General features: G+C 38.8%; 1 protein-coding gene across 9 annotated transcripts in view; it reads left to right on the forward strand.

Moving 5' to 3' along the window:
- Positions 1–25,350, forward strand: part of dgkza (diacylglycerol kinase, zeta a) — a 218,608-nt gene that overhangs the window by 21,485 nt on the left and 171,773 nt on the right. For 2 of the 9 annotated variants that reach the window (XM_051922702.1, XM_051922704.1), the window contains exon 2: positions 9,162–9,266. The exons of 2 other annotated variants lie outside the window; for them this stretch is intronic. In XM_051922702.1, coding sequence (XP_051778662.1) covers positions 9,162–9,266 — 105 coding nt within the window. Of the gene's footprint in view, positions 1–1,346; positions 1,854–9,161; positions 9,267–25,350 lie in introns of those variants that run through there. 5 more of the 9 variants (XM_051922706.1, XM_051922707.1, XM_051922701.1 and 2 more) reach the window with 4 other exon arrangements.

Genomic DNA, 25,350 nt, shown 5'->3' on the forward strand with positions numbered 1-25,350 from the left:
GTGTGTGTGTACTGTAGTCCCTACAAGTACATTACAGATCGGCCTTGTGCCTAAACCAGGGTTTGTTTGAATTTGGGTTTGGTCCCAGATGTACCAGATGCCTGACCTGAGCTATTGCAGCCTGACCAACAGTCTGGCTTTGAAAGTGTTGCACTGTTCTTCACATGTACTGACATGTCTGATGAGGTTGACCAACCTGATAGGCGGATATTCCATTTGCAGAAATTCTATCCTCACCCCAAGCTTTTGAGAATGAATGATGGAATTTTTGCGCAGGGGATATTCTTATGTTTCTGCAGAGAAGTGGCCTGCTGTAACAAGTGGATGTATTAAAAGGATTTGGCAGATGGACATAGAAATCATAGCTGATAATTGTCTCTGTATCGATCTAAAAATGTAATCCAAAAATCATTCTTGAAAGACTCTTGGAAAATCACTGTCATGTTCCCATCTCTTCGGAAACGTGTTGTGGTTGGCTGTGATGGCTGTTCAGCTAAGGGGGCAGAGGTACAGAAATACAAAAGGCAGTCCTGCTTGTGCTTCAGTTGATTAGGCTTATTCAGACAATACAGCCCTGCTGGTTTAATCTGACAAATGACTTTCTAATCCTGTTACAGTGAGCTTCTGCCTGCTTGGCTCTAATCAGCACAAACTCATCAAAGCCAGACATCTTTAAACAAGCAGAAATGTTGCTAATGGATGTAGCAGGCAAATGAAGCCATACTCTTTGGTCACCACTCTATTTTCATCCACCAGACCATGCCTTAGGCAACAGTGGAGAAAGCAGTCCCAGTGCCAGACAGGCACATTTCACTGGGCAGCAAGACATGGCTAATATTTATTTGACAGACATGCAATGTGGTCTTACAGATCATTGTAAAACACAAAGATGTTGTTTTAGTCCTCACAAATGACTTATTTTATGACCTTGAACAAACAATTTTACATCTCAATGCCATAATTGCAAAACGTATGCTTTATGTAAGAAATTACAGTATACTGTAGTGCAAATCTGCACTTGTAAAACGCCTTGGGGTCGCTATCTTCATAGAAAGGCGCTATATAAAGATTGATTGACTGCAACCCAACTCCTAACAACAAGCCTTTGTGATGATAACACGCCCTTACATGCGCTAAGCCTGACGTGGAGGATGGACTGACTATGCAATCCTTAGCAGTACTGTCCGTGAAAGGAATTGAACGGATTAATTTATCGCCAGTTTCGGCGCCGGGAAAATGATGTGGCTTTCCAGTAGGGGGCATCTGATCTACTCCAGCGTAACTGATTCTGTTACAGTGAAGGCACATTAAAAGGCACCTACGACTGGGTCCTGCTGTTACTGCATCTGCTGCTGACACTTCCTGGTTTCTGTGAATTGAGTAGACGGCGAGCCAGGATCTGACAAACTGAGCAGAAGCATCCAAGGCTGCGAGCATCGGTGGGTTGGCTTCCTTTCCGAGGACTCACGATTCCACTCGGCGCTAGTCGGCTCGGTCCGACTCAGCTCGGCACTGTTCGGTTTTCCGTCAGTCTTCCTGTCTGCCCCTCGGAGTCCGCTCCGCGGCTGGCGGCGAGGTGACTGGGAGCCACTGATATGGGGACTCTGTAGGCGAGTGCGTGTCTTACCGGTATGACTTCGGAGGTGCGGTGGTGCTGGGCTGAGTGAGAGGATGGACACGCCGCCGCCAGATCCGAAAGACGCCGCAGAGAGTCGACGAGAGCCAGATGAAGCGGCCACCTCCAGCTCTTCTTCGGGCTCCGAGCAACCGTCACACGGCGACATCGCGAAGGTGCCGGTGGTTCGCCGGCACAGCACCAAGGCCTTTACTGGAATTCGCTTGTTCGGAAGACGGTGAGTTTATCGGGGTAACAGTGGAGGTAGTAGAGCTTTGTGTTTGGACAGCTACAGCGAACCATTAGAGAGGATGCATGGCAGTTAGACAGCTCAGGACACCACTGGTCAAGGAGACTTGGCATTGGACAGCTCAGGGCACTACTGATCAAAGAGTCTTGCTGCTGGACGGTTCAGGGTACCACTGATCACGGAAGACTTCGCGTTGGACAGCTCAGAGTATCACAGTTTACAAACCCTTATCTCATGACAGCTGGCGTGGCAACTAGTTGAAAATATTACAGTTTACAACTGGGCAATTGAGATAGTGTAGTACTTCCGATCCCTAGTAATACTAAGGGCACCCTTGCTTCCAGCATCATTTGAGAAGCCTTAACCAATGAGACCCACCCCCGCTCATGTATTTGTTTTGCTTCATTGAGCACCCGAAGGCTCTGCTCTGCCAGGCTGCCTGTGGAGATGTCATGAATCTTTAAAGTGACCTCCTTGCTCAGATGCTGGCAACCCGCTTGCACTCCTGCCAGGCTGGGCTGCAAATGGGAGTCAGCACAGTGCCAGGCTGAAATGCCTCAGGACTGGTTGGAGCACTTCTTTTGCATGTATAATGTCTCATTTCAAATAAGCAGGAAGTATGGGCCATTGGCAGTAATTGGAGAGAGAGGTGGTTTTTGAAGGATGTTAGCTTTGACTCATCTGATGCGTTACAAGCAAATTTAATGGGAGATCTGAGAAGCACACTCCAAAGCAGAAAAGTATATCTGATAGGCAGTATGGGCAACTGGCAAGGACATTGAACTTCAATCCGCAGGTTATTTGTGCAGTCCCTACCTCAAACTCACGATTTCGACCCAGAGAAAGTAAATTTATTTGCAAGTTTATATCTAAAATCTTTTAATGTTTTCGGGATGTATGCTAATGATAACATCTGGAAGTGTACGAGGTATTTCAGAATAGGTTGCTTTGTCTACATGAGTGTGCCTGTCTGTACATATAAGACACATTTCAGATAGTTGCAACCAGGTTCACAAATGAATAGGTGTATGGATTTGTTTGTCAAAGTGGCCTCTCTAACTTGTTTTGGAAGTTGTAATCTGAACAACATCCAGATATTCAGTGTTGTTTGCAGACCCCTGAAACCCCAAATTCCTTTAATCAGTCTCAACATTTGCAGTTTAAAAGGTGAGAGCAAAAAGTCCCTCCGGTATCAGTGAGTTCTAAAAGATCCATCTCTGTACAGACAGAACCGAGTATCACAAAATGCTTTTGAACAGTGAAAAATTGGAGGTTCAAATCCCCATTTGTTTTCCATCTAAACTGCTCTTTCGCAGTCCAGCTCAAACAAGACCCACATTTCTATCTTAATGAGAAGTAGTAAAGGCATTTTGGCACCTAAGCTGTAGTTCAGATTCTCATATATTAGCATGGTCTTAAATATAGACATCCTCCCACCTTGTAAGTTGCAGGGGATGTTATATGTTGCTGATAATTCAGGATTTAATACACAGAGGCTAACAGTTTTGTTTTATCTTATGTCTTACAGGAAAGACTGAGTTGTTACATGTAGCTTTTTTTATTTTCCATTCATAATATAATACATCTTCAATATGCCCAATTTTACATTTTTATTTTGTATTTATTATTATTTCAGTACAATGATCATGTTTAGTCTCAAGTTTTCTTGTGGTTTGGCTTGTGCTGCATAATTTTAAGCCTTACCAGGTCTTGAAGAGTCTAGAGCTGTCACTTACAGCTGCTTCGTCTCCATGCCTTTTATTTTCTGAAGTCAGTGCTGCAGCTAAGAGAACTCTTAGTTTAGTAAGAAATAAACACACCTACCTTTCTGAACATTAGTGAACCGTGTTCTTACGTTACACCTGTACAGTTGATATTCCCGTTTTGTCCTTACAAGTTATTCAACTGTTCAGAAAGTGTAGCCCACAGAGACCGTAAGGAAAATATATACAGTATACAAATCTTTCATCTTTGAGTGAGATCTGTGTTTTATGAATTAATATCTTGTTTTGCCACATACTTTTGACAGTGAAATCCTAGGACATTTTTGTTCTGGCTTTGGGAATTGCAACTGATAATGTGCCAGACATATTTCTGGATGCCCCTGGTGCTGAATGTGGAGAGGGACACTAAAAAAATTTGGGATTTCTAATACTTAAACTCCCTGTGTTGATTGCTGCATTCAAGATCTTCATGTGTCCGTCTTAGAACCTTTCTATGCCTTCTGTGCTTGAAAATGTTACATTATACACAACTGGTCAAAAGTTTTAGTACACTTCAGTTTTTCTACTTTTTCTTCAAATTATTCAGTTGAAATGCAATGAATGACCTAAAATGGTGAAAAGATAACCAGTAAACTGCCAGAGGTTTAAATGTAAAGTTTAAGTTAGCAAAATCTGTAATATAAAAGACATATCAGAATACTACAAATGGGCCTTCTTCAGGGAACAACTAATAGGTTACAACATACAGATGTTCTACAGCAATTAAAGTAAATTAAGCCTTGCAAGTTGAAGCAAACGGTTTGCACAGATGTCCCAACTTCAGTTTATTACTTGAAAAACCTCCATCTTAAAGCAGAGTTGGAACAGACTGTGTTACTACAACCTCTGAAGTACTACTTGTACAGTATTCCAGTGATAATGGCAAGAAAATGTCAATTAACAAATGAAATGAGACAGAGAAGTGTTACTTTTAGAAGTGTAGGCCTTTCATTTAGAGAAATTGTATTAAAAAAAAATTTGGTATGTATGGTGTCCTACACAATCCAGAGGCAACCCAATCAAATCACAAGTGTCTGAGGGTAACCAGCTTGCATGGTAGTTTCCTCACACCACAACAGCTTCAAGCACAAGTCTCAGTTTCTGTTGTGAAGAGGAGACTTTGTGCTGCAGGTTTGACAGGGCAAGTGGCAGTATGAAGACCATTCATTAAAGGACAAAATAGTGACTTGATAGATAGATACTTTATTAATCCCAAGGGGAAATTCACATACTCCAGCAGCAGCATACTAATAAAGAAAATATTAAAGAGTGATAATGCAGGTATACAGACAGACAGACAATAACTTTGAATAATGTTAATGTTTACCCCTCATGGGTGGTATTGAAGAGTCACATAGTGTGGGGGAGGAACGATCTCCTCAGTCAGTCAGTGGAGCAGGACATTGACAGCAGTCTGTCACTGAAGCTGCTCCTCTGTCTGGAGATGATACTGTTCAGTGGATGCAGTGGATTCTCCATGACTGAGAGGAGCCTGCTCAGCGCCCATCGCTCTGCCACAGATGTCAAGCTGTCCAGCTCCATGCCTACAATACAGCCTGCCTTCCTCACCATTTGTCCAGGAGTGAGGTGTCCCTTTTCTTTATGCTGCCTCCCCAGCACACCACCGCGGGCACTTGCCACAACCGTCTGATAGAAAATCTGTAGTATCTTATTGCAGATGTTGAAGGACGCCAGCCTTCTAAGGAAGTATAGTCGGCTCTGTCCTTTCTTACACAGAGCATCAGTATTGCCAGTCCAGTCCAATTTATCATCCAGCTGCACTCCCAGGTATTTATAGGTCTGCACCATCTGCACACAGTCACCTCTGATGGTCACGGGGTCCATGAGGGGCCTGGTCCTCCTAAAATCCACCACCAGCTCCTTGGTTTTGCTGGTGTTCAGGTGTAGATGGTTTGAGTTGCACCATTTCACAAAGTCCTTGATTAGGTCCCTATACTCCTCCTTCTGTCCACTCCTGATGCAGCCCACGATAGCAGTGTTGTCAGTGAACTTTTGCACGTGGCAGGACTCCGAGTTGTATTGGAAGTCCGATGTATATACTGTAGGCTGAACAGGACCGGAGAAAGTACAGTCCCCTGCGGCGCTCCTGTGTTGCTGACCACAATGTCAGACCTGCAGTTCCCAAGACGCACATACTGAGGTCTGACTTTAAGAAAGTCTACGATCCATGCTACGAGGTATGAAGTACTGTCTGTGGACTACTTCAGACTGGAAGAAAGTCTTATGGGACTGATGAATCAAAATTTGGTTCATCACGCGGGGCGTTTGTATGGCATTGAGTTGGTGAAAGGATTGTTCTTCAGTGTGTGACACCTACTGTCAAAAATGTAGGAGGAAGTGTTATGTTCTGGGGTTCTTTTGCTGGAGGCAAAGTTGGTGACTCGTACAGAGTGGCTGGCATTCTGAATCAAAAGTGTTACCTTGGTTTGGCAAAAGGTGGCTACTTTGATGAATGAAAAATTTGAATAAAATTTTGTACACTTAATGACTCCATATTTTTTTTATTTACCATTGTTTATTTGTTCTATGCCTTGATTTGATGATACATTGACATTAAACTCTGCGTTTCAATAAAAACTGAAAAAAACTGAGGTGTTCTAAAACTTTTGACTGGTATTGCATAATGCTAACCATAAGAGACTTAGAAGATCAGAAATAAGACCTACAGTAGTTTGGAAGCTTCCTTGCACATGATCTGGTATTAGCAGTTCCTGATTAGGCTAATATGAATACCCCAACAAATAAGCCTGATGCCTTAATCACTTCAGCTTGTTAGTGAGTAGTAGAACTTAATTATGCTTATGCTGGAATAGAGCTGTGCAACTTTATGAGACTTGTATATTTTTATCAAATTCCTTTACAGTAAGTAGCATATTGTCCGCACAAGGCACCAGTAAATGTGAGACTGAGTCCTAAATACATGTATCTGTTAATTAAAGAATAATTAAAGAATTGGTCACAGTTTCCCCTTATATAATTATAATATAGCATATTGTCCGCGCAAGGCACCAGTATATGTGAGACTGAGTGCTAAATACAAGTATCTGTTAATTAAAGAATAAGTAAAGAATTGGCCACAGTTTCCCCTTATATAATTATAATATAGTTTCTGAAAAGAGAACTTCTTTAGTATGTACTAACTGATTACTTCCATATGGAGCTAAAGCATTCTGTCTGACTCCTGTGAAGGTGTAACTTGCCACATGCAGGGAAATTTGAAATATTGGGTTTGTAAAAGAGGGGGCTATCTTCATTGGACTCTATCTCCAGTTCTTTTAAATTTGTCATCGGCAAGGACTGACTCATCATGCAATGGTCTAAGCCTAGCAGGTGCTTCAATATCCCCTAACACATACAGGTGCTGGTCATAAAATTAGAATATCATGACAAAGTTGATTTATTTCAGTAATTCCATTCAAAAAGTGAAACTTGTATATTAGATTCATTCATTACACACAGACTGATGTATTTCAAATGTTTATTTCTTTTAATGTTGATGATTATAACTGACAACTAATGAAAGTCCCAAATTCAGTATCTCGGAAAATTAGAATATTGTGAAAAGGTTCAATATTGTAGACACCTGGTGCCACACTCTAATCAGCTAATTAACTCAAAACACCTGCAAAAGCCTTTAAATGGTCTCTCAGTCTAGTTCTGTAGGCTACACAATCATGGGGAAGACTACTGACTTGCCAGTTGTCCAAAAGACGACCATTGACACCTTGCACAAGGAGGGCAAGACACAAAAGGTCATTGCTAAAGAGGCTGGCTGTTCACAGAGCTCTGTGTCCAAGCACATTAATAGAGAGGCGAAGGGAAGGACAAGATGTGGTAGAAAAAAGTGTACAAGCAATAGGGATAACCGCACCCTGGAGAGGATTGTGAAACAAAACCCATTCAAAAATGTGGGGGGAGATTCACAAAGAGTGGACTGCAGCTGGAGTCAGTGCTTCAAGAACCACCACGCACAGACGTATGCAAGACATGGGTTTCAGCTGTCGCATTCCTTGTGTCAAGCCACTCTTGAACAAGAGACAGCGTCAGAAGCGTCTCACCTGGGCTAAAGACAAAATGGACTGGACTGCTGCTGAGAGGTCCAAAGTTATGTTCTCTGTTGAAAGTAAATTTTGCATTTCCTTTGGAAATCAAGGTCCCAGAGTCTGGAGGAAGAGAGGAGAGGCACAGAATCCATGTTGCGTGAGGTCCAGTGTAAAGTTTCCACAGTCAGTGATGGTTTGGGGTGCCATGTCATCTGCTGGTGTTGGTCCATTGTGTTTTCTGAGGTCCAAGGTCAATGCAGCCGTCTACCAGGAAGTTTTAGAGCACTTCATGCTTCCTGCTGCTGACGAACTTTATGGAGATGCAGATTTCATTTTCCAACAGAACCTGGCACCTGCACACATTGCCAAAGCTACCAGTACCTGGTTTAAGGACCATGGTATCCCTGTTCTTGATTGGCCAGCAAACTCGCCTGACCTTAACCCCATAGAAAATCTATGGGGTATTGTGAAGAGGAAGATGCAATACACCAGACCCAACAATTCAGAAGAGCTGAAGGCCACTATCAGAGCAACATGGGCTCTCATAACACCTGAGCAGTGCCACAGATTGATCGACTCCATGCCACGCCGCATTGCTGCAGTAATCCAGGCCAAAGGAGCCCCAACTAAATATTGAGTGCTGTACATGCTCATACTTTTCATGTTTATACCTTTCAGTTGGCCAACATTTCTAAAAGTCCTTTTTTTGCATTGGTCTTAATTGATATTCTAATTTTTCCGAGATACTGAATTTGGGACTTTCATTAGTTGTCAGTTATAATCATCAACATTAAAAGAAATAAACATTTGAAATACATCAGTCTGTGTGTAATGAATGAATCTAATATACAAGTTTCACTTTTTGAATGGAATTACTGAAATAAATCAACTTTGTCATGATATTCTAATGTACCAGCACCTGTACTATGTATATCTGTATACTCCTAGGTGTCTGTTGTTTTTTTTTCCTGTTTTGTCTCACAGTGGCTGGATTGCTGAGATTCCTGTAATAAAACAGCAACTGCAATATATCAGTGACCAGTGCTCCTAGAAGAGTACTGTGTATTCAAAGGAATGTCTCAGTGCTGTTTTGAATTTACTCCCTTTCCTTCCTGCTCTTAACTGACATTCCACCTCATTGTCTGGCCTGACAGTTTAATTGTTCATTATGAAAGATGAGTTTAAGAGTAGCAACAGGAAAGCAGTTCTTAAGAGTTGTAAGAAGTGTTCTATATTTGTTCTGAGGATGACGACTGTAGACTGGACGTTGTCTACTACTATGGTCACTATAACATGAATTTCATTCTATAGCATTCACGTCTTCTGAAGATCAATGGGTTGCAGCACAGTGTTTATGGCGCGGACTGGCGATTGGGTAGTAAAGAAGAAGTCTTTTTTTGGAAAAGGACACTTACATTTTTGTTAATCCAGTAACTTTATGATCCCTCTTGGTTCTCTCTCTTCCTCAGACTCTTCCTCCCTTCTAAAGGTGTCCTTCCATGCGTGTCTCTCATCACTGTATCCAGCAGTCGCCGTGGACCACGGATGATAAGCCATAGGCCAGCTGTGTATAAGTATATCAACTTCTCTTGGCTCGCACGTCAGCTACTCCTTACTGCTTTGCTGGTACTGCTCTGAGCCACCCATTCCTTACTTGGTGCTGCATGACCTTCGCTGCACCTTCCTGTTTGTTTTCTTGCTTACAGGTCAGCAGTTGAATTTGCCCACCTTTTCTTCTCAGCTTTCTTTGCAAAGTAGCAGGTTGAGTATATGATGGGAGTTCAAGCTTCACCTAATAGGCACAGAATGGTTCCATGATGTGGTCATTGAAGGATTGTGCTGTGCACCATAAGTCTTTTCGATGATCTAGCCTCTGAAATTTTGTAACACTGTTACACTTCTTGAAATATTGTGTTGGAGCAGTGACTAAGGTTGTGCTACTATGGTTTGACGCTTTTATTATTTTGTCTTTTGTCTGCTGACACTCTTAGTAATCTGTGTGTCATCATGTGCTGCGTGTTACCATTATATTGTCTTCCAAAAGTTTCTCTACTCTAGAGTTTCCCTGTGCTCCAGCTCAGTTTTTATTCTGTTTTATTTCCAGAGAATGATGGCTATAGGAAGACTTGACAATGCTGTTTTGTTGGTTATTAATCCTTTATATTAGTCAACCCCGTTTCAATATGGAGACTCTAACACTTGTCTAGGTGTCACTTGCATACTTTGGAATGTTGACTTTTGCATGGTTTGATGAGGTGAGCGGATATTTAGTCAGTGGTGACAGTCTATCTCAATTTACTTGCAAATATACTGCTAATCAAATGAAGAATAATCTTCATTATGCCCTCTTAATGCAGTTGTGCAGAAATACTGAAATGACCTTTTATTGTTTTTAACCAGATTGCAAACTGAAATATTTTAATCCCTACCATATACAATTAATTTCAATTAATTTTACTGTCATTAAAGAAGGAAGAATGCTAGACTTGAGTTCCAAAAATCTGAACTAGTTTTGTAACAAGATTTACTAACAGTACAATCTGATTTTCCTTAAGTGTTTTGTTATGCTCACCTTATCCTTTCCTGTTATGCAGGGCTAACATGATGCACTCTTGTAAGATGTGTGTATTTCATGCATACACAAGAGGGCAACAGCTCCTCACTTTAAGTGTCGCTATACCTGGATTATGGTGCTTTTGGTAAAGAGAAGTCCAGATCTAATGTGTGCCCACAAGAGGGCGTTGCTGTCTGCTATCATATTTCAATTCCAATTTACACAGCTTGTGAATAAAACTTCAAAACCTGCCTTCTTTATAAATTAAGCACTTCATACATATTTTGTATGTATAGAAAACAAATGTGTGTAAAACTGCTTATTCGCCTCTAAAAGAATAAGCCCTGAGATATGACAACCATGCAACGTTTGCTGAGATTCCCTTTCTCCCTTTTCTTCTGTTGCTAATTATGGAACATTCTGTTCTTCCTTTTCAGGAATGGATGAGCACGAAGGAGGTGGGGTGTGTGTAATGTAGTCAGATGAATGTGTACCTTGTGGTTATCCAGCTAGAAAACATTGTTGTCCTTTTCCATGACCTAGATTAGAATTAATTTTCATAGGTCAACTAGGTTTGGGTTGCTAGGCACTATCACCTTTGCATAATCTTTTCTATATACTGCAACTTGGGGAGCTGCACTGCTTAGCGTTGCTGTCTTACATCTCTAGGGATATGGGTTCAATTACCATCCTAATCACTATTTACACACTTTTTCCATCAGTCTTTTTTACTAGGTATTCATGCCACATACCAACGTCATCTTTTCCTGCAGTGCCCCAGTCATATCTTTTAATCATAATTTTTCTTGTTTTTAATAGATTGCTCTTTCACACATTCCCCCTATAGGAACAGCTGTGTCAAAGCATATGTATCTTTTTATTACTCTATTATTGCTCATTTAATTAGTTATTTGTGCTTATTTATCTACATAATGCATTGTTTTATACCTATACTGTCATATATTTGTACATCTGTGAAAGTGCTCTGGGCTTATCGTTTGTTAACAGTGCTTTGTAAGAATAAATTTAACTGAGTGCCATTTATCCTTATTAGTGACTCTATACTTTCTATATATGAGTAAATGTAAGGGTTTTATGCATGGATGTTGTGTGATATATTGATATTTCATCCAGGCTTGGTTGTTGTTCATTCTCTTTTGATATTTAGGATTACGTTCATTCAGACTTTGATATACTAGACATGTTATGATATGCATCAGAGTTAGCCCAATTTGGATAAGACATCTTATATTTTCAACCTGACTTGCTCTTGGTCAGGTATACTTTTCAGACTTTTCAAAGTATCTTGGGATTAATAAAGTCTATCGATCTATCGATCGATCGTATGTCCTGGCTTTTATTTTTCACATATTTTAGAAATTACCTGTAGCTCCCGGCAGTGCCCGGGTAAGTAATTTTAAGGTAGAACTATCTAACTTCTATAAATGCTTTTACTTAAAGTGTACCCTTCCAGAGCGTAATAACAGTGGATCACTTTTGAAAATTTAAAAGATTTATTACACAAAATAGTCACGCATCATAATATATTCTTTTATCTTCTTACAGAAAATGATGAAAGTTCTTTGGGTTGGGCAGTGTGTATTTTGTTCTTCTCACTGGTGGAAAAATATTTAAATTAAGTTAAATTATTTCAAGGCTCAAAATCTGGGGAAAGGTACCATTTTTCAAACTCACTGTAGGAAAAAAAAGATACTATATGATGTTTGCATATTTACTTTCCAGTTGCCATCATATGAAAATAATCTCAGTTTAGGTTTGTAGTCTCAAATCACATCCATAACACTATTTAAAAATGTTCCTTTAACAATGTTTGATTAACATTTATTACACGTCAAAGTTATTGTGCCTCCTTATCTACATCGTGCCCAAAAAGTGGTCAGATTGAGAGGGCGCTCCCACCTGTGTGCATTATTTTCAAAGTGTTAAGATTAGGCATTTTGGTTGTTGGTCTCATGGTTTCTTGTCACCTCTGCATGTGTTTTCATCTATATGATCACAAGTGAATTTACAATTTTTTTTTTCTTTTCAACTGCTTTATGATCGCACATTCGAGAATCAAGTATCAGGTGCTGAGCTTTCTTTGCACCTGCAAATTATGTTACATTTGTACAGGTCAGGTCAGGTAAAGTTGGGGAGCATGCACTGGCACAGCGCATTGCTGCCCCCACCACACAACGACACAGCTCAGGATCCTGGTTGGAAACCCACCAGGCAGACATGTGGTCCAGTCCCACCCTCTGGAAATGACCATCTACCTGCCGCAGCCAGGTGTTATGTGGGCGTCCCCTTGCCCTGGTCCAGCTGCTTGGGTCCTCAATAATGAGGATCCTGCCAGCCAGATCACTTGCAGGGAATCATGCCACATGGCCGTAGTGCCGTAAGTGACGCTCCCTCACAATGCATGTAACATACCTCATTTGGGACTCTGTGAGCAACTGATCATTCAACACAAATTCAAACCAGCGGTTCCCCAGGAGTTCCTGAAGAGACCCAGTACTGGAGGAGTCCAGTCTTCATCTCGGGTCACTGGATAGCATCCACATCTCGCAACTACAGTATATAGCAAAACAGGGAGCACCAGACTTGAACCTTCATCCTTTTGCATAGATATTGGGAGCGCCACACACCCCTTTCCAGCGACCTCATTACCCTCCATGTTCTCCCAATCTGTCTACTGACTTCATAGGAAGAGTCACCAGAGACATGAATGCCACTGCTGAGGTAAGTAAACTTCTTGACAAATCGACACTCTCTCTGCAAACGGACACACTGCTGATGGCTGTGCCCAAGAGATCATTAAAGGCCTGGATCTTGGTTTTTATTCAGGACACTCACAAGCACAGACACTCAGACTCCTCGCTCAGTCTCTCGAGAGCCCCGATCAGAGTCTCCATTGATTCCGCGAAGATCACAGCATTGTCCATAAAGTCAAGATCCGTAAATCTTTCTTCACCAACAGATGCCCCACAGCCGCTGGACCCCACGACCCTGCCCAACACCCAGTCCATGCAAGCATTAAACAGAGTTAGAGCAAGAAAACACCCCTGATGAACCCCAGAATCAACTGGGAAAAATGCAGAGGTTCTGCCACCACTCTGCACAGCAATCACAATAGCAGTGGACATTTGTACCTCTGTGCATATTTATTTTTATATTTTTTTTAATGCTTTGTTTTCATTCGGACTCATTATTCTGTGAATAAGATTCCCTAATTACTAGCAGCAGATTCATACTTCATACAAACTGCTTCAGGGTTTTCATGGTAGTGCATTGAGATCACACTTTCCAAATTGTCTTGGTCTGGTTGTTCCGCTTCACACCAGAGTGCAATTTGCGTATTCACATCTACCTTAATAAACTGGATTTACAGGGAGATTGCACCAGAGACTGAGAAAACCACCAAACAAAACAGGTGTGAAAACACCTTAAAATTAATCTTTGACATTCCAGTGCTGCTAGGTGTTTTGCTGGTGCTTATTTATTTATTTATTTACTGTCGGTAAACTTTCTTTCTGTTCTGCCAATAACACCACTATCAGTAAAATACTTATAAAATACTTATAAGTGTTAAATGGACCTATTTTCCAACCACTGAAAAATGACAAGAAATATAGATGTATGCTGTTTGCTGAACATTCTTGTACAGTTAAACCAGTTTTGCTGGTGATTTAATGAAGAGCAGTGAAAACATAAGTATGTGCCTTTTCAGGACTAGGTGACCAAGCATCACATGTGTGCATGTTGTAGATAGCATTTTAATCTCTGATTATAAATCTGATGATTTATAAATGGGTTAACTTTGGGACTCAACAGTTTGGCTAATATTAACTAAAGTGCAAATCAGGATAGAAAATGATGTCAGTGGTTCTGAAGGTATAGCCTACAAGGTAAAAGTCATTCTGTCAGTGTAAAGTAACTTTTAAATTACTCAGATACATTAGTCCATTATATACTTAGTTTAAGTATTAATTTATAACAGTCTGGCTATTGCCCAGCATCCATGCTTCTAAATAAATTTTGGTCCAGAAGAAACAAAAGTACACTGCTACCACCTGCTTTACTGTAATTATTTTAATAGGCTGTCCATTACTGTGTTATTGATGAGAGAGACAGAGATGGTGGTTCCACACCATTTACTATAGTAACAGTTTGTACTTCCTGATCACTTTTAGTGATTGCCCTTCTTTCTTCTTCTCAAAACTTTTCCAAACTTAGACCCTGTCAGGTTAAACCTCATCAGTCACTACGAAGATGTCTTTCTTGAATTCACATTGATGTCAGTACCTATTGTTGAGAACTGAGAAGGAAACAGTTCAGTTTTGCCACAGCACCTGGATAAAACATATAAGCTTTATAAATTTCTGCTATTGATGCTTAGTTTTTCTTTTTCTTTTTTATATAATTTCTTTTGTTGCGACTGTTTACATCACAACCTCACAGTGACTTGGAGAGTACCTCTATAAATAGAAGATATCAAAAATGTGGCTGCATTTTAATTAAAATGCTGAAAAACGCATCAAGTGCAGGATATGTTAAGCCTCATAATGTTCAAAGGCAGTAGCATGTCTAATGTGATTAAACACATCCTGACATGTGGTTTTAATTTACGGCAGTGCACCATCTTTGGCTGTGTGTAATGTTGTTAGCTGGGAGAGAGCTGAAAGCCAAAATGCAGGTATTTTCCCACTAATTACATAATAGACAAAATGAGTGTTGCACTACAATGACTAGTCATAAAAATAAAGTTAAAGTCTCAACTAGTCTTTTAAAGCCCTATTAATGCGAAATTAGGTTTTCATTGGGAGGTGGGGTAATGCCAGGGAATCCATGTGATTTCGGACTCCTCTGAATGTGTTATGGTAGTGCCTTACTCACTTTTCATTAGCTTAACATTTTCTGTGTCTGTAAACATTAAAACATCTTTTACCTTCTAATGTGTAAAATTGACAGCAGGGTAAAGCAATCTTGTGTCTATTGAAATACTGGTAAACACTGTCATTTGCTGTGAAAAAGGAATTTTTCAAGAGTTTCCTTGTGTTTTTTGGACCTTTAAATTTTGACATTGAGAAAGAAAAAACATTATTAACTGTAATGATTATAAGTACTTAACTCACTTCAGTGTCCACAACATGGAGTTGACACTTTTATCTCTGCAATTTACATTGCAATTTCTGATCTATTGTACATGAGTAATGAACATCCTGTTATAATTATTAGTTTATTGATATTTGCAGTGAACATGTATCTTGTTTGAACCGAGCTTAAAATATTATAAATTGGAGCTCTGTAAACTGAATGTCACATTATGTGATTTTTTTTTCCAGTGATTTTCAGTTGTAACCTTCATTTATATAGTCTTACTGTGTCAATGGTAGAATTCAGCAACAAGGAATAAGGAACACAGATATTTTAGACCTTGCAAACAGAAGAAAAGCTTGTCTCTCTGATTATGATTATGACACCTTTTTCCTAGATTTATCCCTCTGCTCCACAGTATAAACTTACAAATCTGTTCAGATGTGATTAAAGTGCACATTGAAGACTTTAATTCAAGGGTATTTGCATACATGCCAGTCACCATGTAGAAATTGCAACAATTTTTATACATTGTCCCCCCATTTCAGGGCACCTTAATGTTTGGGACTATTGGTGTCACAGGTGTTGGTAATTACTCAGGTGTGTTTTATTGGTTCATTAGTGCAGGCATAAGATACTTAGGCTTGCTTCTACACTTTGGAGTCTGTAGTTGCCATTATTTTATTAGGCTTGCTTCTACACTTTGGAGTCTGTAGTTGCCATTATTTTATTAGGCTTGCTTCTACACTTTGGAGTCTATAGTTGCCATTATTCTACATGAGGACAAGAGCTGTGGCAGTGGAAGCCAAAGAAGCCATTATGAGGCAGAAAAACTAGAATAAAACCATTGGAGACATTGGCAAAACCTTAGGATTAACAAATGTCCCAAACATGGGCATTCTGGAATATCATTAAGAAGAAAAAACACACTGGTGAGCTCAGTAATTGCAGAGGGACTAGTAGACCAAGGATGACTTCCACTTCTGATGACAGAAAAAGCCCCAAACGCCTGTCTGACAGATCAGAAACAGTTCTCAGGAGGCAGATGTGTATGTGTCAAGAGACTGCTATATACAGAACACTTGAAGAACAGAAATACAGAGGCCACACTGCAAAATGCAAACCAGTAGTTAGCCACAAAAACAGGGTGACCACATTATAGTGTGCAAAAGAGTACTTAACAGAGCATGCAGAATTCAGTTCATTTTGTGGACAGACAGGACAAAGATAAACTTGTATCAAAGTTTAGGCAGGAGCAAAAATGTGTAGACGAAAAGGATCTGGCCAAGATCCAAAGCATAAAACTTCTTTTGTTAAACATGGTGGTAGGGGTGTTACAGCTTAGGCATGTATGGCTGCCACAGGTTCTAGCATACTTATCTTCATTAATGATGTAACTACAGACAGCTGTTGCATAGTGAACTCTGAGGTGTATAGAAACATCGTATCTGCTAATGTTCCAATAAATGCCTCAAAGCACATTGGATAGTGCTTCACCCTACAACTAGAAAATGATCTCATACATACTGTTAAGGCAACACAGGAGTTTTTCAAAGCTAAAAATAGGAAAATTCATAAATGGCCAAGTCAGTCTCCCGATTTAAATCCAATGGAGTATTTTTTCCATATTAAAGGGAGAAGCCCCCAAAACAAGCAGGAACTTCGATGGCTACATTAAAGGCTTGCCAGTGAAGATACAAAGCACCTAGTAATGTCTATGAATCGCAGTCTTCAAGCAGTCATTGCATGCAAGGGATATGCAACAAAGTACTAAATAGGATTGCTTTAATATGTCCTAAACACTATGATGCCCTGAAATGAGTGTGTGGCATGTAATTTTTACATGGTGTGACCAAAATGTATGGAAATACTCTTAAAGTCTGTAATGTGCACTTTTGGGGTCGTTTATACTTCACGCTCAGAACGTGTACGCGCATGCATCATGGCTGCCACGCGTTCCCAGCATTCATTTGACGCATCCTCTGAGCAGATCCTCGGGGGGGGGGGGGGGGCGCAGTGTGATAAAAGTTGGATTGTGACGTCAGAGTCTCTGTTTACTATCTACATATGACAGAAAGCCTCTATGTGGATCCAATGGGATCAATGTGCGCGCTTCGATGTTTGATGAATGGTTAATTGTAGTGAAGCAAAATGCTGACAAACAGATGCATTCGTGGTGCTTTTATATTCAAGCGTCACATATTCCTGATTGTAATGACACGATATATTTTAAAAGTCTCACATACCTCCAGCGTGGAGGCATCCCAGCCAGGCAAGGGTCCCAGCCATACACCACATGTTGTTGCCTTGCATTTCACATCTGCAATAAACTATGAACATACATTTTCATGCCAGCTTCTTTCAGTGCTGGGTTATGGGGGTCAGGACAATCCTTTTCCTGGCAGTCCTTGGCACAGGGCAGGAAATGGGCAGCCTTAAGGGCAGAAGTAGTCATACACACATATATATCTACAGTAAACCAGTATTTCTCGGCTAGCTTTGAATAGCAGGTGGCAGGCACTGGGTCGCATGCACATCAGACTTTTTCTGAATAATCTGCCCACCCCACCAGTGACACAGAGTGGATCTATCCCACAAGAAACCTCAGCCCCACCCCAAAAGGGGTTACACTTCAAATTGTATTTCCTGTTTGTAACCATGCTCATTTATGACTTTCTTTCATTGGGGGATCAAAAATGGGATTAAAAAAAATATCACACAGCCAGTCGATCTGATGGTTGGTGAGGGTTGTTTTGAACGTGTGTTTGTGCCAAGGTTGTTATAGTTTTGCCTTTTAATATTAGTTTTTATTTCTATATTTTTTCTGACCTTACTTGGAAATTCAGTTTAGTTTTAGTTTTCCTTCATCGTTTATTTTTAGTTTTAGTTTAGTTTTTATTTCACAAAGACATTTCTATTTTATTTTTATATCTATTAGTTTCAGTTTTAGTTTTATTAATTATGGCATGGAGCTCCTACGGAGTTTAGTTTTGTGTCACAATCAGACAGAACTGTACACTTAACAGATTTGGATACAAGTTTAATGTTAGTTGAAGCTTACTACACGACATGGTTTACTGGTTTGATAAAAACAAGCATAATTAAAACTAGATACTGAATATGAACAGTTTTACACAATTTTATAATTTTTAAAATATTTTCTCATGAAAATCATGTGACCTTAGGAAGAACAGGACTCTTAGACTTGAATCAGTTTGCAGATTCCACCTAGTTATATTGAGGGAAACAAAGAAAAACAAGCACGAAGTGTCAAGGTTAGGGGTGGTGAGACTTGAATAGCCCACCGTAAGAACAGTAAACCCACAATGAGCAGAGCAAGAGCAGGTAATAAGAGTAAAGACAGGCATAAAATGACAGAGACAGCATCTGAGATTAAGAACAATATATACATTATCTAAACCTGTTTATCCAGAGCAGGATCACAGGAAACCTGGAGCCTACCACAGCAGGTTTGTAGGTAAGGCAGGAAAAATCCCTTGTATGCAATATGTATGATATGACTGATGTTATGAACAAAAAGAATATATTTCAACTATCTATTTTGAGAGAGAGAGAGAGAAAAACATTGAAAAAAGGGAGACAAATATTTAAAATATAATTCTGCTAATGGATTACTTTCACAATATCAAATTTTGAGTTGTGAATATGAACTAAAAAAGATAAATTAATAAATAGAGAATAATACAAAAACCCATTAGTATGTTTAGTTTTTCATCACTTGCCAGACTCTCTCTGCCTACCTACCTTTGTTTGTATCTCTTCATTGTTAAATGATGTTTTTAAAGCAGAAGTGATTGGTCAGCAACAATACGCTGATCTTGTATGATGACCTAGTCAGTCTCTCGATCAGTGCCGTTTTATTTTAAAAAATCGGGAGTGGTCTCCCCTCGACTTTCTTGTATACTCGGATATGGGGATGGATATTTGAGAAGTAAACCACAAGACAATGATTATATTTTTATATTATGTACATTAAGGAACCATCAACAACAAATCAAATTAATAATATATTGAACAATTGTTATAAAAGTAAAGTTGAATAAATCAGACTGTGCATGAATAAAAAAAAAAAAATCGAGTATGTGTTGAGGTAAAGTACCACTTCCGGGTGATGGATTTGGCCCAAAAGTTAATACAGATCTACAATTGTGGTGTAACAACCACATGCCGAATTTCATCCATCTATCTAGTTGCGTTTTTGAGTTATCGTGTTTATATACACACACACACGTGCACAAACTCAATTTCAACAAACAGTATTTTTGGACTCTGGTTGGTCTGTAACGTCAAGATTAATCAAAATATCGTGGTTGATTTTTTTTCATGATTACTATACTTCCACTATACTTCATATATGAGAAAGTAAAAACGATTTCTCCTGTGTGAAGTGGCAGGTGAATTGCTGTCAACAAAAAGCAGTCACCTGAGAAATAAACCGAAATGTTAGTCACTCGTGATTTTTCTGTAAACATTTTGTTGACCAGCACATTTTGATTTCAGCTGTTTGAATTACACCTTGATATACAACAAGCGCAAGGAAAGGCAGCTCAGTAAATCGCTTTCTGTGTCACATGCTTTATGCACCTGCATTCAGCTCGCTCTGTCACAGCAAGTGCTGTGTGAAAACCCGCCCTCCATCACCAGCCGCCATTCACTGGATGAATATGTGCAGGCGGTTTGTGGTGGATGACTTTCTGTTTTAAAGTTAAAACTTACAAGGGTTAAAGACTAACAGCAAGAATATTCATTTAAAAACGAAAACTAAAAATATTTTAGTAAATTATTATTTTATTTCAGTTAGTGTTTCCAGCTACTTTAATAGTTTTGTTTAGTTTTAGTTCTTCATTTCGGTTTTGTTAATTATTTTATTTCAGTTTAAGAAAATGTTTTTTTAATAATAGTTTCAGTTTTGATTTTAGTTTTCATTAACTATAATAACCTTGATGTGTGCGTGCTCATATTTGAACCGTTGACGCTTGAACTATAAAGTTGCATGCCATAATTCTTCAAAGTTACATTAAGAGCAGTACTTGCCCATCAAGCATAGCATCAAGTCCTTCATCAAACACATTGTTCTCAATAGAGTCAAAACTGTGATCAGAATATGACTCAAGCTTTGTGCGTAACATTGTGTAATGTGGAGCTGTTGTACAAGCAACTTATTTACTGTCTTTTTTGCACAGATGTGACATGTAATATAAATCACCAATCACAGACAACTGTCTATTATTAGAATGGGTTGAAACTCAGCTATGCAGTGGTAAAGATCCGTTCACTGTATGTGGCTTGAAGTAGGTGAGATCTTTGATTAAAGCAGATTCACTTAGCTGTAGTGCTGTTTGCCTTGGATATATGTATGCAAATTGCATATTTTAATGAAAGAAAGAAAAATAACATGGAAACTTAAGATTTATTTGAAAGAAGACTGCATTGGATATGTAAAGATTCTATTATTGCTTTTGATTGACTTGTGTGATTACTGCAGCATGCACAAACAACTTTGAAATAATTGTTAAGTAAACAAACACCAATAATTGGGCATCATCTTTTTTGTTCCCACAGTACCTATTATGTTGCATCAGCGCTGCCAGCGGTTACACAATCTTCAGTGCAGTGTTTTTTCATGAATCACTGGTTGAAATCAAGGATTGAAATGCAGTTCTTGCAACAATGGATTAAAATTTTAGTATTTTTCACATTCACACCTTTAGTAAAGTAATTGTAACATGGAATTACACAGACATGTGACTGTTAGAAAATGTGATGTATCTTTTATTTTAAGAAATTGGTCCTCAGTCTGAAACACTTAAAGTACCACTGGCTAATGTGGAACATGTTTTCTTTTGATTGGATTAAAATACTCACTGAGAAAATTCTTAGGAGCATTATACTATTACTGGACAGAGTCTCCTTTTGCTCTCAAAACAGTCTCATTTTTCTGTAGCATGTATTCCAAAAGATATTGAAAACATTCCATTGAGGTTCTGGTCCCTGTTTACATGCTTGCACCATTTACTATTTGCAGATATGTCAGCTACACATTCATGCTACTAATCTCTCATTCTACCACATCCCAGATTTGTTCAATTGGAGTTAGACCTGGTGACTGAGAAAGCCACTGAAGAACACACAACTCATTTTCATGTTCATGAAACAGGTTTGAGATCATTTTTGCTCTGTTAAATAGTGCATCATCCTGCAACAAGAAGCCATTAGAAATTGGATACACTGTGGTCAAGAAGGGATGCACATGGTCAGCAACAACACTCGGAGAGGCAGTGGCATTCAAGTGATGATTGATTGGTATTAATAGGCCCAAAGTGTCCCAAGAAAACATTCCAACACCATTAAACCACTACCACCAGCCTGGATTGTAGAGACAAGGCTCTTTCAGTGTATGGATTCATGCTGTTGATGCCAAATTTTGACAGTACCAACTTCATGCCTCAGCAAAAGCTGAGATTCATCAAAACAGGATATGTTTTTCCATTCTTCAGCTGACCAATTTTGGCAAGCCTGTGCCCACTGCAGCCTTAACTTTCTGTTCTTGGCTGACAGAAGCAGAGCTTGATGTTGGCTTCTGCTGTTGTAGTCCATCTGTCTGAAGGTTTCACATGTTGTGCATTCAGATATGCTTTTCTGCTTACTGCAGTTGGTACAGAGTGTTTTTCTGAGTTACTATTGCCTTTCTCTCAGGTCAAACAAGTCTGGCCATTCTCCTCTGACCACTCTCATCAACAAGGAGTTTTCATCCACAGGCCAGCTGCTTAATGGACGTGTTTTGTTTTCTGCACCATTATTAACTCTACTGTTGTGCATGAAAATCCCAGTAGATCAGCAGTTACAGAAATACTCAAACTAGCCCATCTGGTATCAATAATCATGCTACCGTCAAGCATTGAGATCACATTTTTCCTCATTCTGGTGTCAGATATGAATTGATTAATTGAAGCTCCTGACTTGTATCTACTTAATTTTAGGCATCATGCTGCAGTCATACTGTATGTTTGACTTATTAAATAACTGCCTGGATAATCGGGTGTATAGGCATTCCTAATAATTTTCTCAGTGAGAGGATATTGCTTGTCGATTATGAAAATTGAATTTGTAATGAATATTGCAAATTCATGTGTAATTTTTCCACTACTAGTGATAATAATCAATTTCACTGTTTTAATATGGTAACATGTTATTTTGTATATTTTGCAAAATGCAGATTTGTTTGATCCTGACTCATCACAGTTTTTGAATGTCACTATGGGGAAAAAATATGCTATAAATTGCTACCCCTCTAACAAAAACACTTGGTTAACCTTTACCATTTACCGTATTCCCCTGAAAATAAGCCCTAGCATGATTTCCAGGCTGCTCTATAATATAAGCCCTACCCCAAAAATAAGCCCTAGTCAAGATCGTCAGCTGAAAAGAAGGCACCTAAAGCCAGGTTTATACTTTATGCGATGCAATGAGTGTGCCTAAAACCTCCATTAAATTCTGAGGACACCTTGCCACAATATCTCTGAAAAGGATGTTTAATGATTACATCCATCAATCCGGGGATGCGCCCAGTCCAGCAGCATTGGCGCAAGACAGAAACAAAATCCCTGGAAGGGGCATCAGCTAATCCATCGCAAGGTGAACACAAGCACACACATACACTAACGTCATTGTAGCTTCACCGAATACCCAAACCTTCATGTCTTTGGCTGGAAAACTGAGCACACTGTGGAAACCCACCAGGAAAACATGCAAACTTCAGGCAGGGATAACAAGGGATGTAACTCACTGCAAGACAGCAGTACTACTACTCTGCCACCCCCATATGTGTAACTATTAACAATATTCATTATTTAAACAAAGTTAACGATTTATCTATAAAATGTAACATACATATTTTAATGCATTTCATTATGAAAGTGATATCAAGTATAAATCTAAGGATTCTAAATGTGCAGAGAGGTGGAATATTATAAATTCAATTCAGTTCTGTGTGGTGATCTATTAGTGCTGCTTGCCGCTGTAGTCAGGTCAGGAGGAAGCCCCAGAAGCAGGTAGCAATTAGCAACTGGGTCGGCTTTAAGATGATGTTTATGACAGTCTACTTTAATGATATAGTAAACTACGAAGTTGAAGTGGACATTTCAAGGTTCATTTTTTTACTCTATGGCTCAAATACACCACAATACATTCTGATGCTATTGTGAAGGTGCAAAAAAAGACGGCACAGAAGATAGTATGTGAGACTTGCTTCACCACATCGAACTATTCATCAAACATCGAAGCACACACATCGATCCTGGAGGATCCTAAAAGCGACTGGAGTCGAAAGAAATTCAGGGTTTAAATATGGAGAGTTGTGACGATATTCCAGAAGAAGATGATATGACTGTATATGGATAAATGTATATGTTGTACATGAATAAATATAAAACATCCACTAAAAATACACCCTAGTGCATCTTTTGGAGTAAAAATTAATATAAGACCCAGTCTTATTTTCGGGGAAACACGGTAGTTCGATTACTGGAATTGTTTTTTGAGTGCTGTCCTTGCTTGAAGTGGTATTCGATTACAACAGGTTAAAACTTTATTGACACACAGCAAGTACATTAACTCTTGCTCTGGCTTGTCATGTAATATAAAACCATCAAACGTACTAATTTAAAATTTAATGTCATATTTTTTCTCAGTAAGTTAGGTTGATGGCTTGTACTCTGTTAGAAGTTACAAGCTCCTAAAGGTTTGCCTGTGAGACATGTTTAGCCATAGTGTTAAAAGTCAACTTGAAAACTAGCCTTTTTTCGGTTGAATTTTAGATATGTTATCCTAGTAATTATTTTGTTCTGTAAATCAGATTAATTTTAAACCTACAGTGATAACACTGTCTGTCATGCCATTTGTTAGTTTGTAAAATACAAGACAAGGACATCTGCATTGTTTGCCAAGAATACTTAATATTATCCTTTAATTTTTTTTTCTTTGTTATATTGAATTAGTGTCCATCCTTTATACAGCTTTGTTAATCCAGTTCATGTCACAGGGGCTCAGAGCCTGTCCTGGCTGCATTGAACGTAAATGTTTATATTTTTGTTTTTTGGAAAGCACTTTTTGATGGCATTCTGTGTGTTATAAATAATAACGGTTAGACTTCTCCCAGTTTGGTTTACATAAAGATGAATTTCAGCTGGTTTGGACAAAAATGTAAAAATGCTTTGATTGGACAGAAAGCCATGAAATGGATAGATAATTCATGTAAGGGATTATTCAGATTGTCATGCATATTCTATGTGAACCACTTTATCTGACATCTTTAATCATAGAATGTTCAAGTGGGGTTCTGTATTTAGGTAGAAATGTGTTTTAAAGGTGAATGGTATTTTCTGATCAGCAGAGAGAAAATAAGTGGCAAAGTAATGTTAGGTTTATATGAAAATTTAAACCCCATTTGACAAAAAGTAATTTTACCTTTAGTTAACATTTGGAATTAAAAACATTTTTCAGTTGGCATGTAAATTTGGCCACAATTTCTCAGAATGTCGATTTTTAAAATAAAACATGATTTTCATTGCACAAGTCTGTTAGAGAATTAATAATATTTTTATGAAGTCATTTTGTCTGTTCCCTGCAACCCTATAATGAAAAAACTTTTTAAAAAGTGGATGAATTGATATTAACATTTTATGTTTGACTCTTTCAAATTAAGTTTAGTTTCAGATGTCACAGTCAACATCAGACTGCCATTGTACCTTCATTCTACATAACAACTTTAAAGCATCAGCGCATGCATATTTTCTAATGAATTTTAAGTTATAGTTTCATTAAAAACATTTTTTTCATTAAGAGCATTGTCACCTAAGAATGCAGAACACTATACAATAATTAAAAGTTAGATTTTTTTTCAACCCAAAATTATTTTGTCACAGTCATGGTATATATAAATCTGCCATATGAAATTGCATTCTAAAATGAAGCATTTTTCATAAACT

This window comes from Erpetoichthys calabaricus, chromosome 2, assembly GCF_900747795.2.
Source record: "Erpetoichthys calabaricus chromosome 2, fErpCal1.3, whole genome shotgun sequence".
Lineage (NCBI taxonomy): Eukaryota > Metazoa > Chordata > Cladistia > Polypteriformes > Polypteridae > Erpetoichthys > Erpetoichthys calabaricus.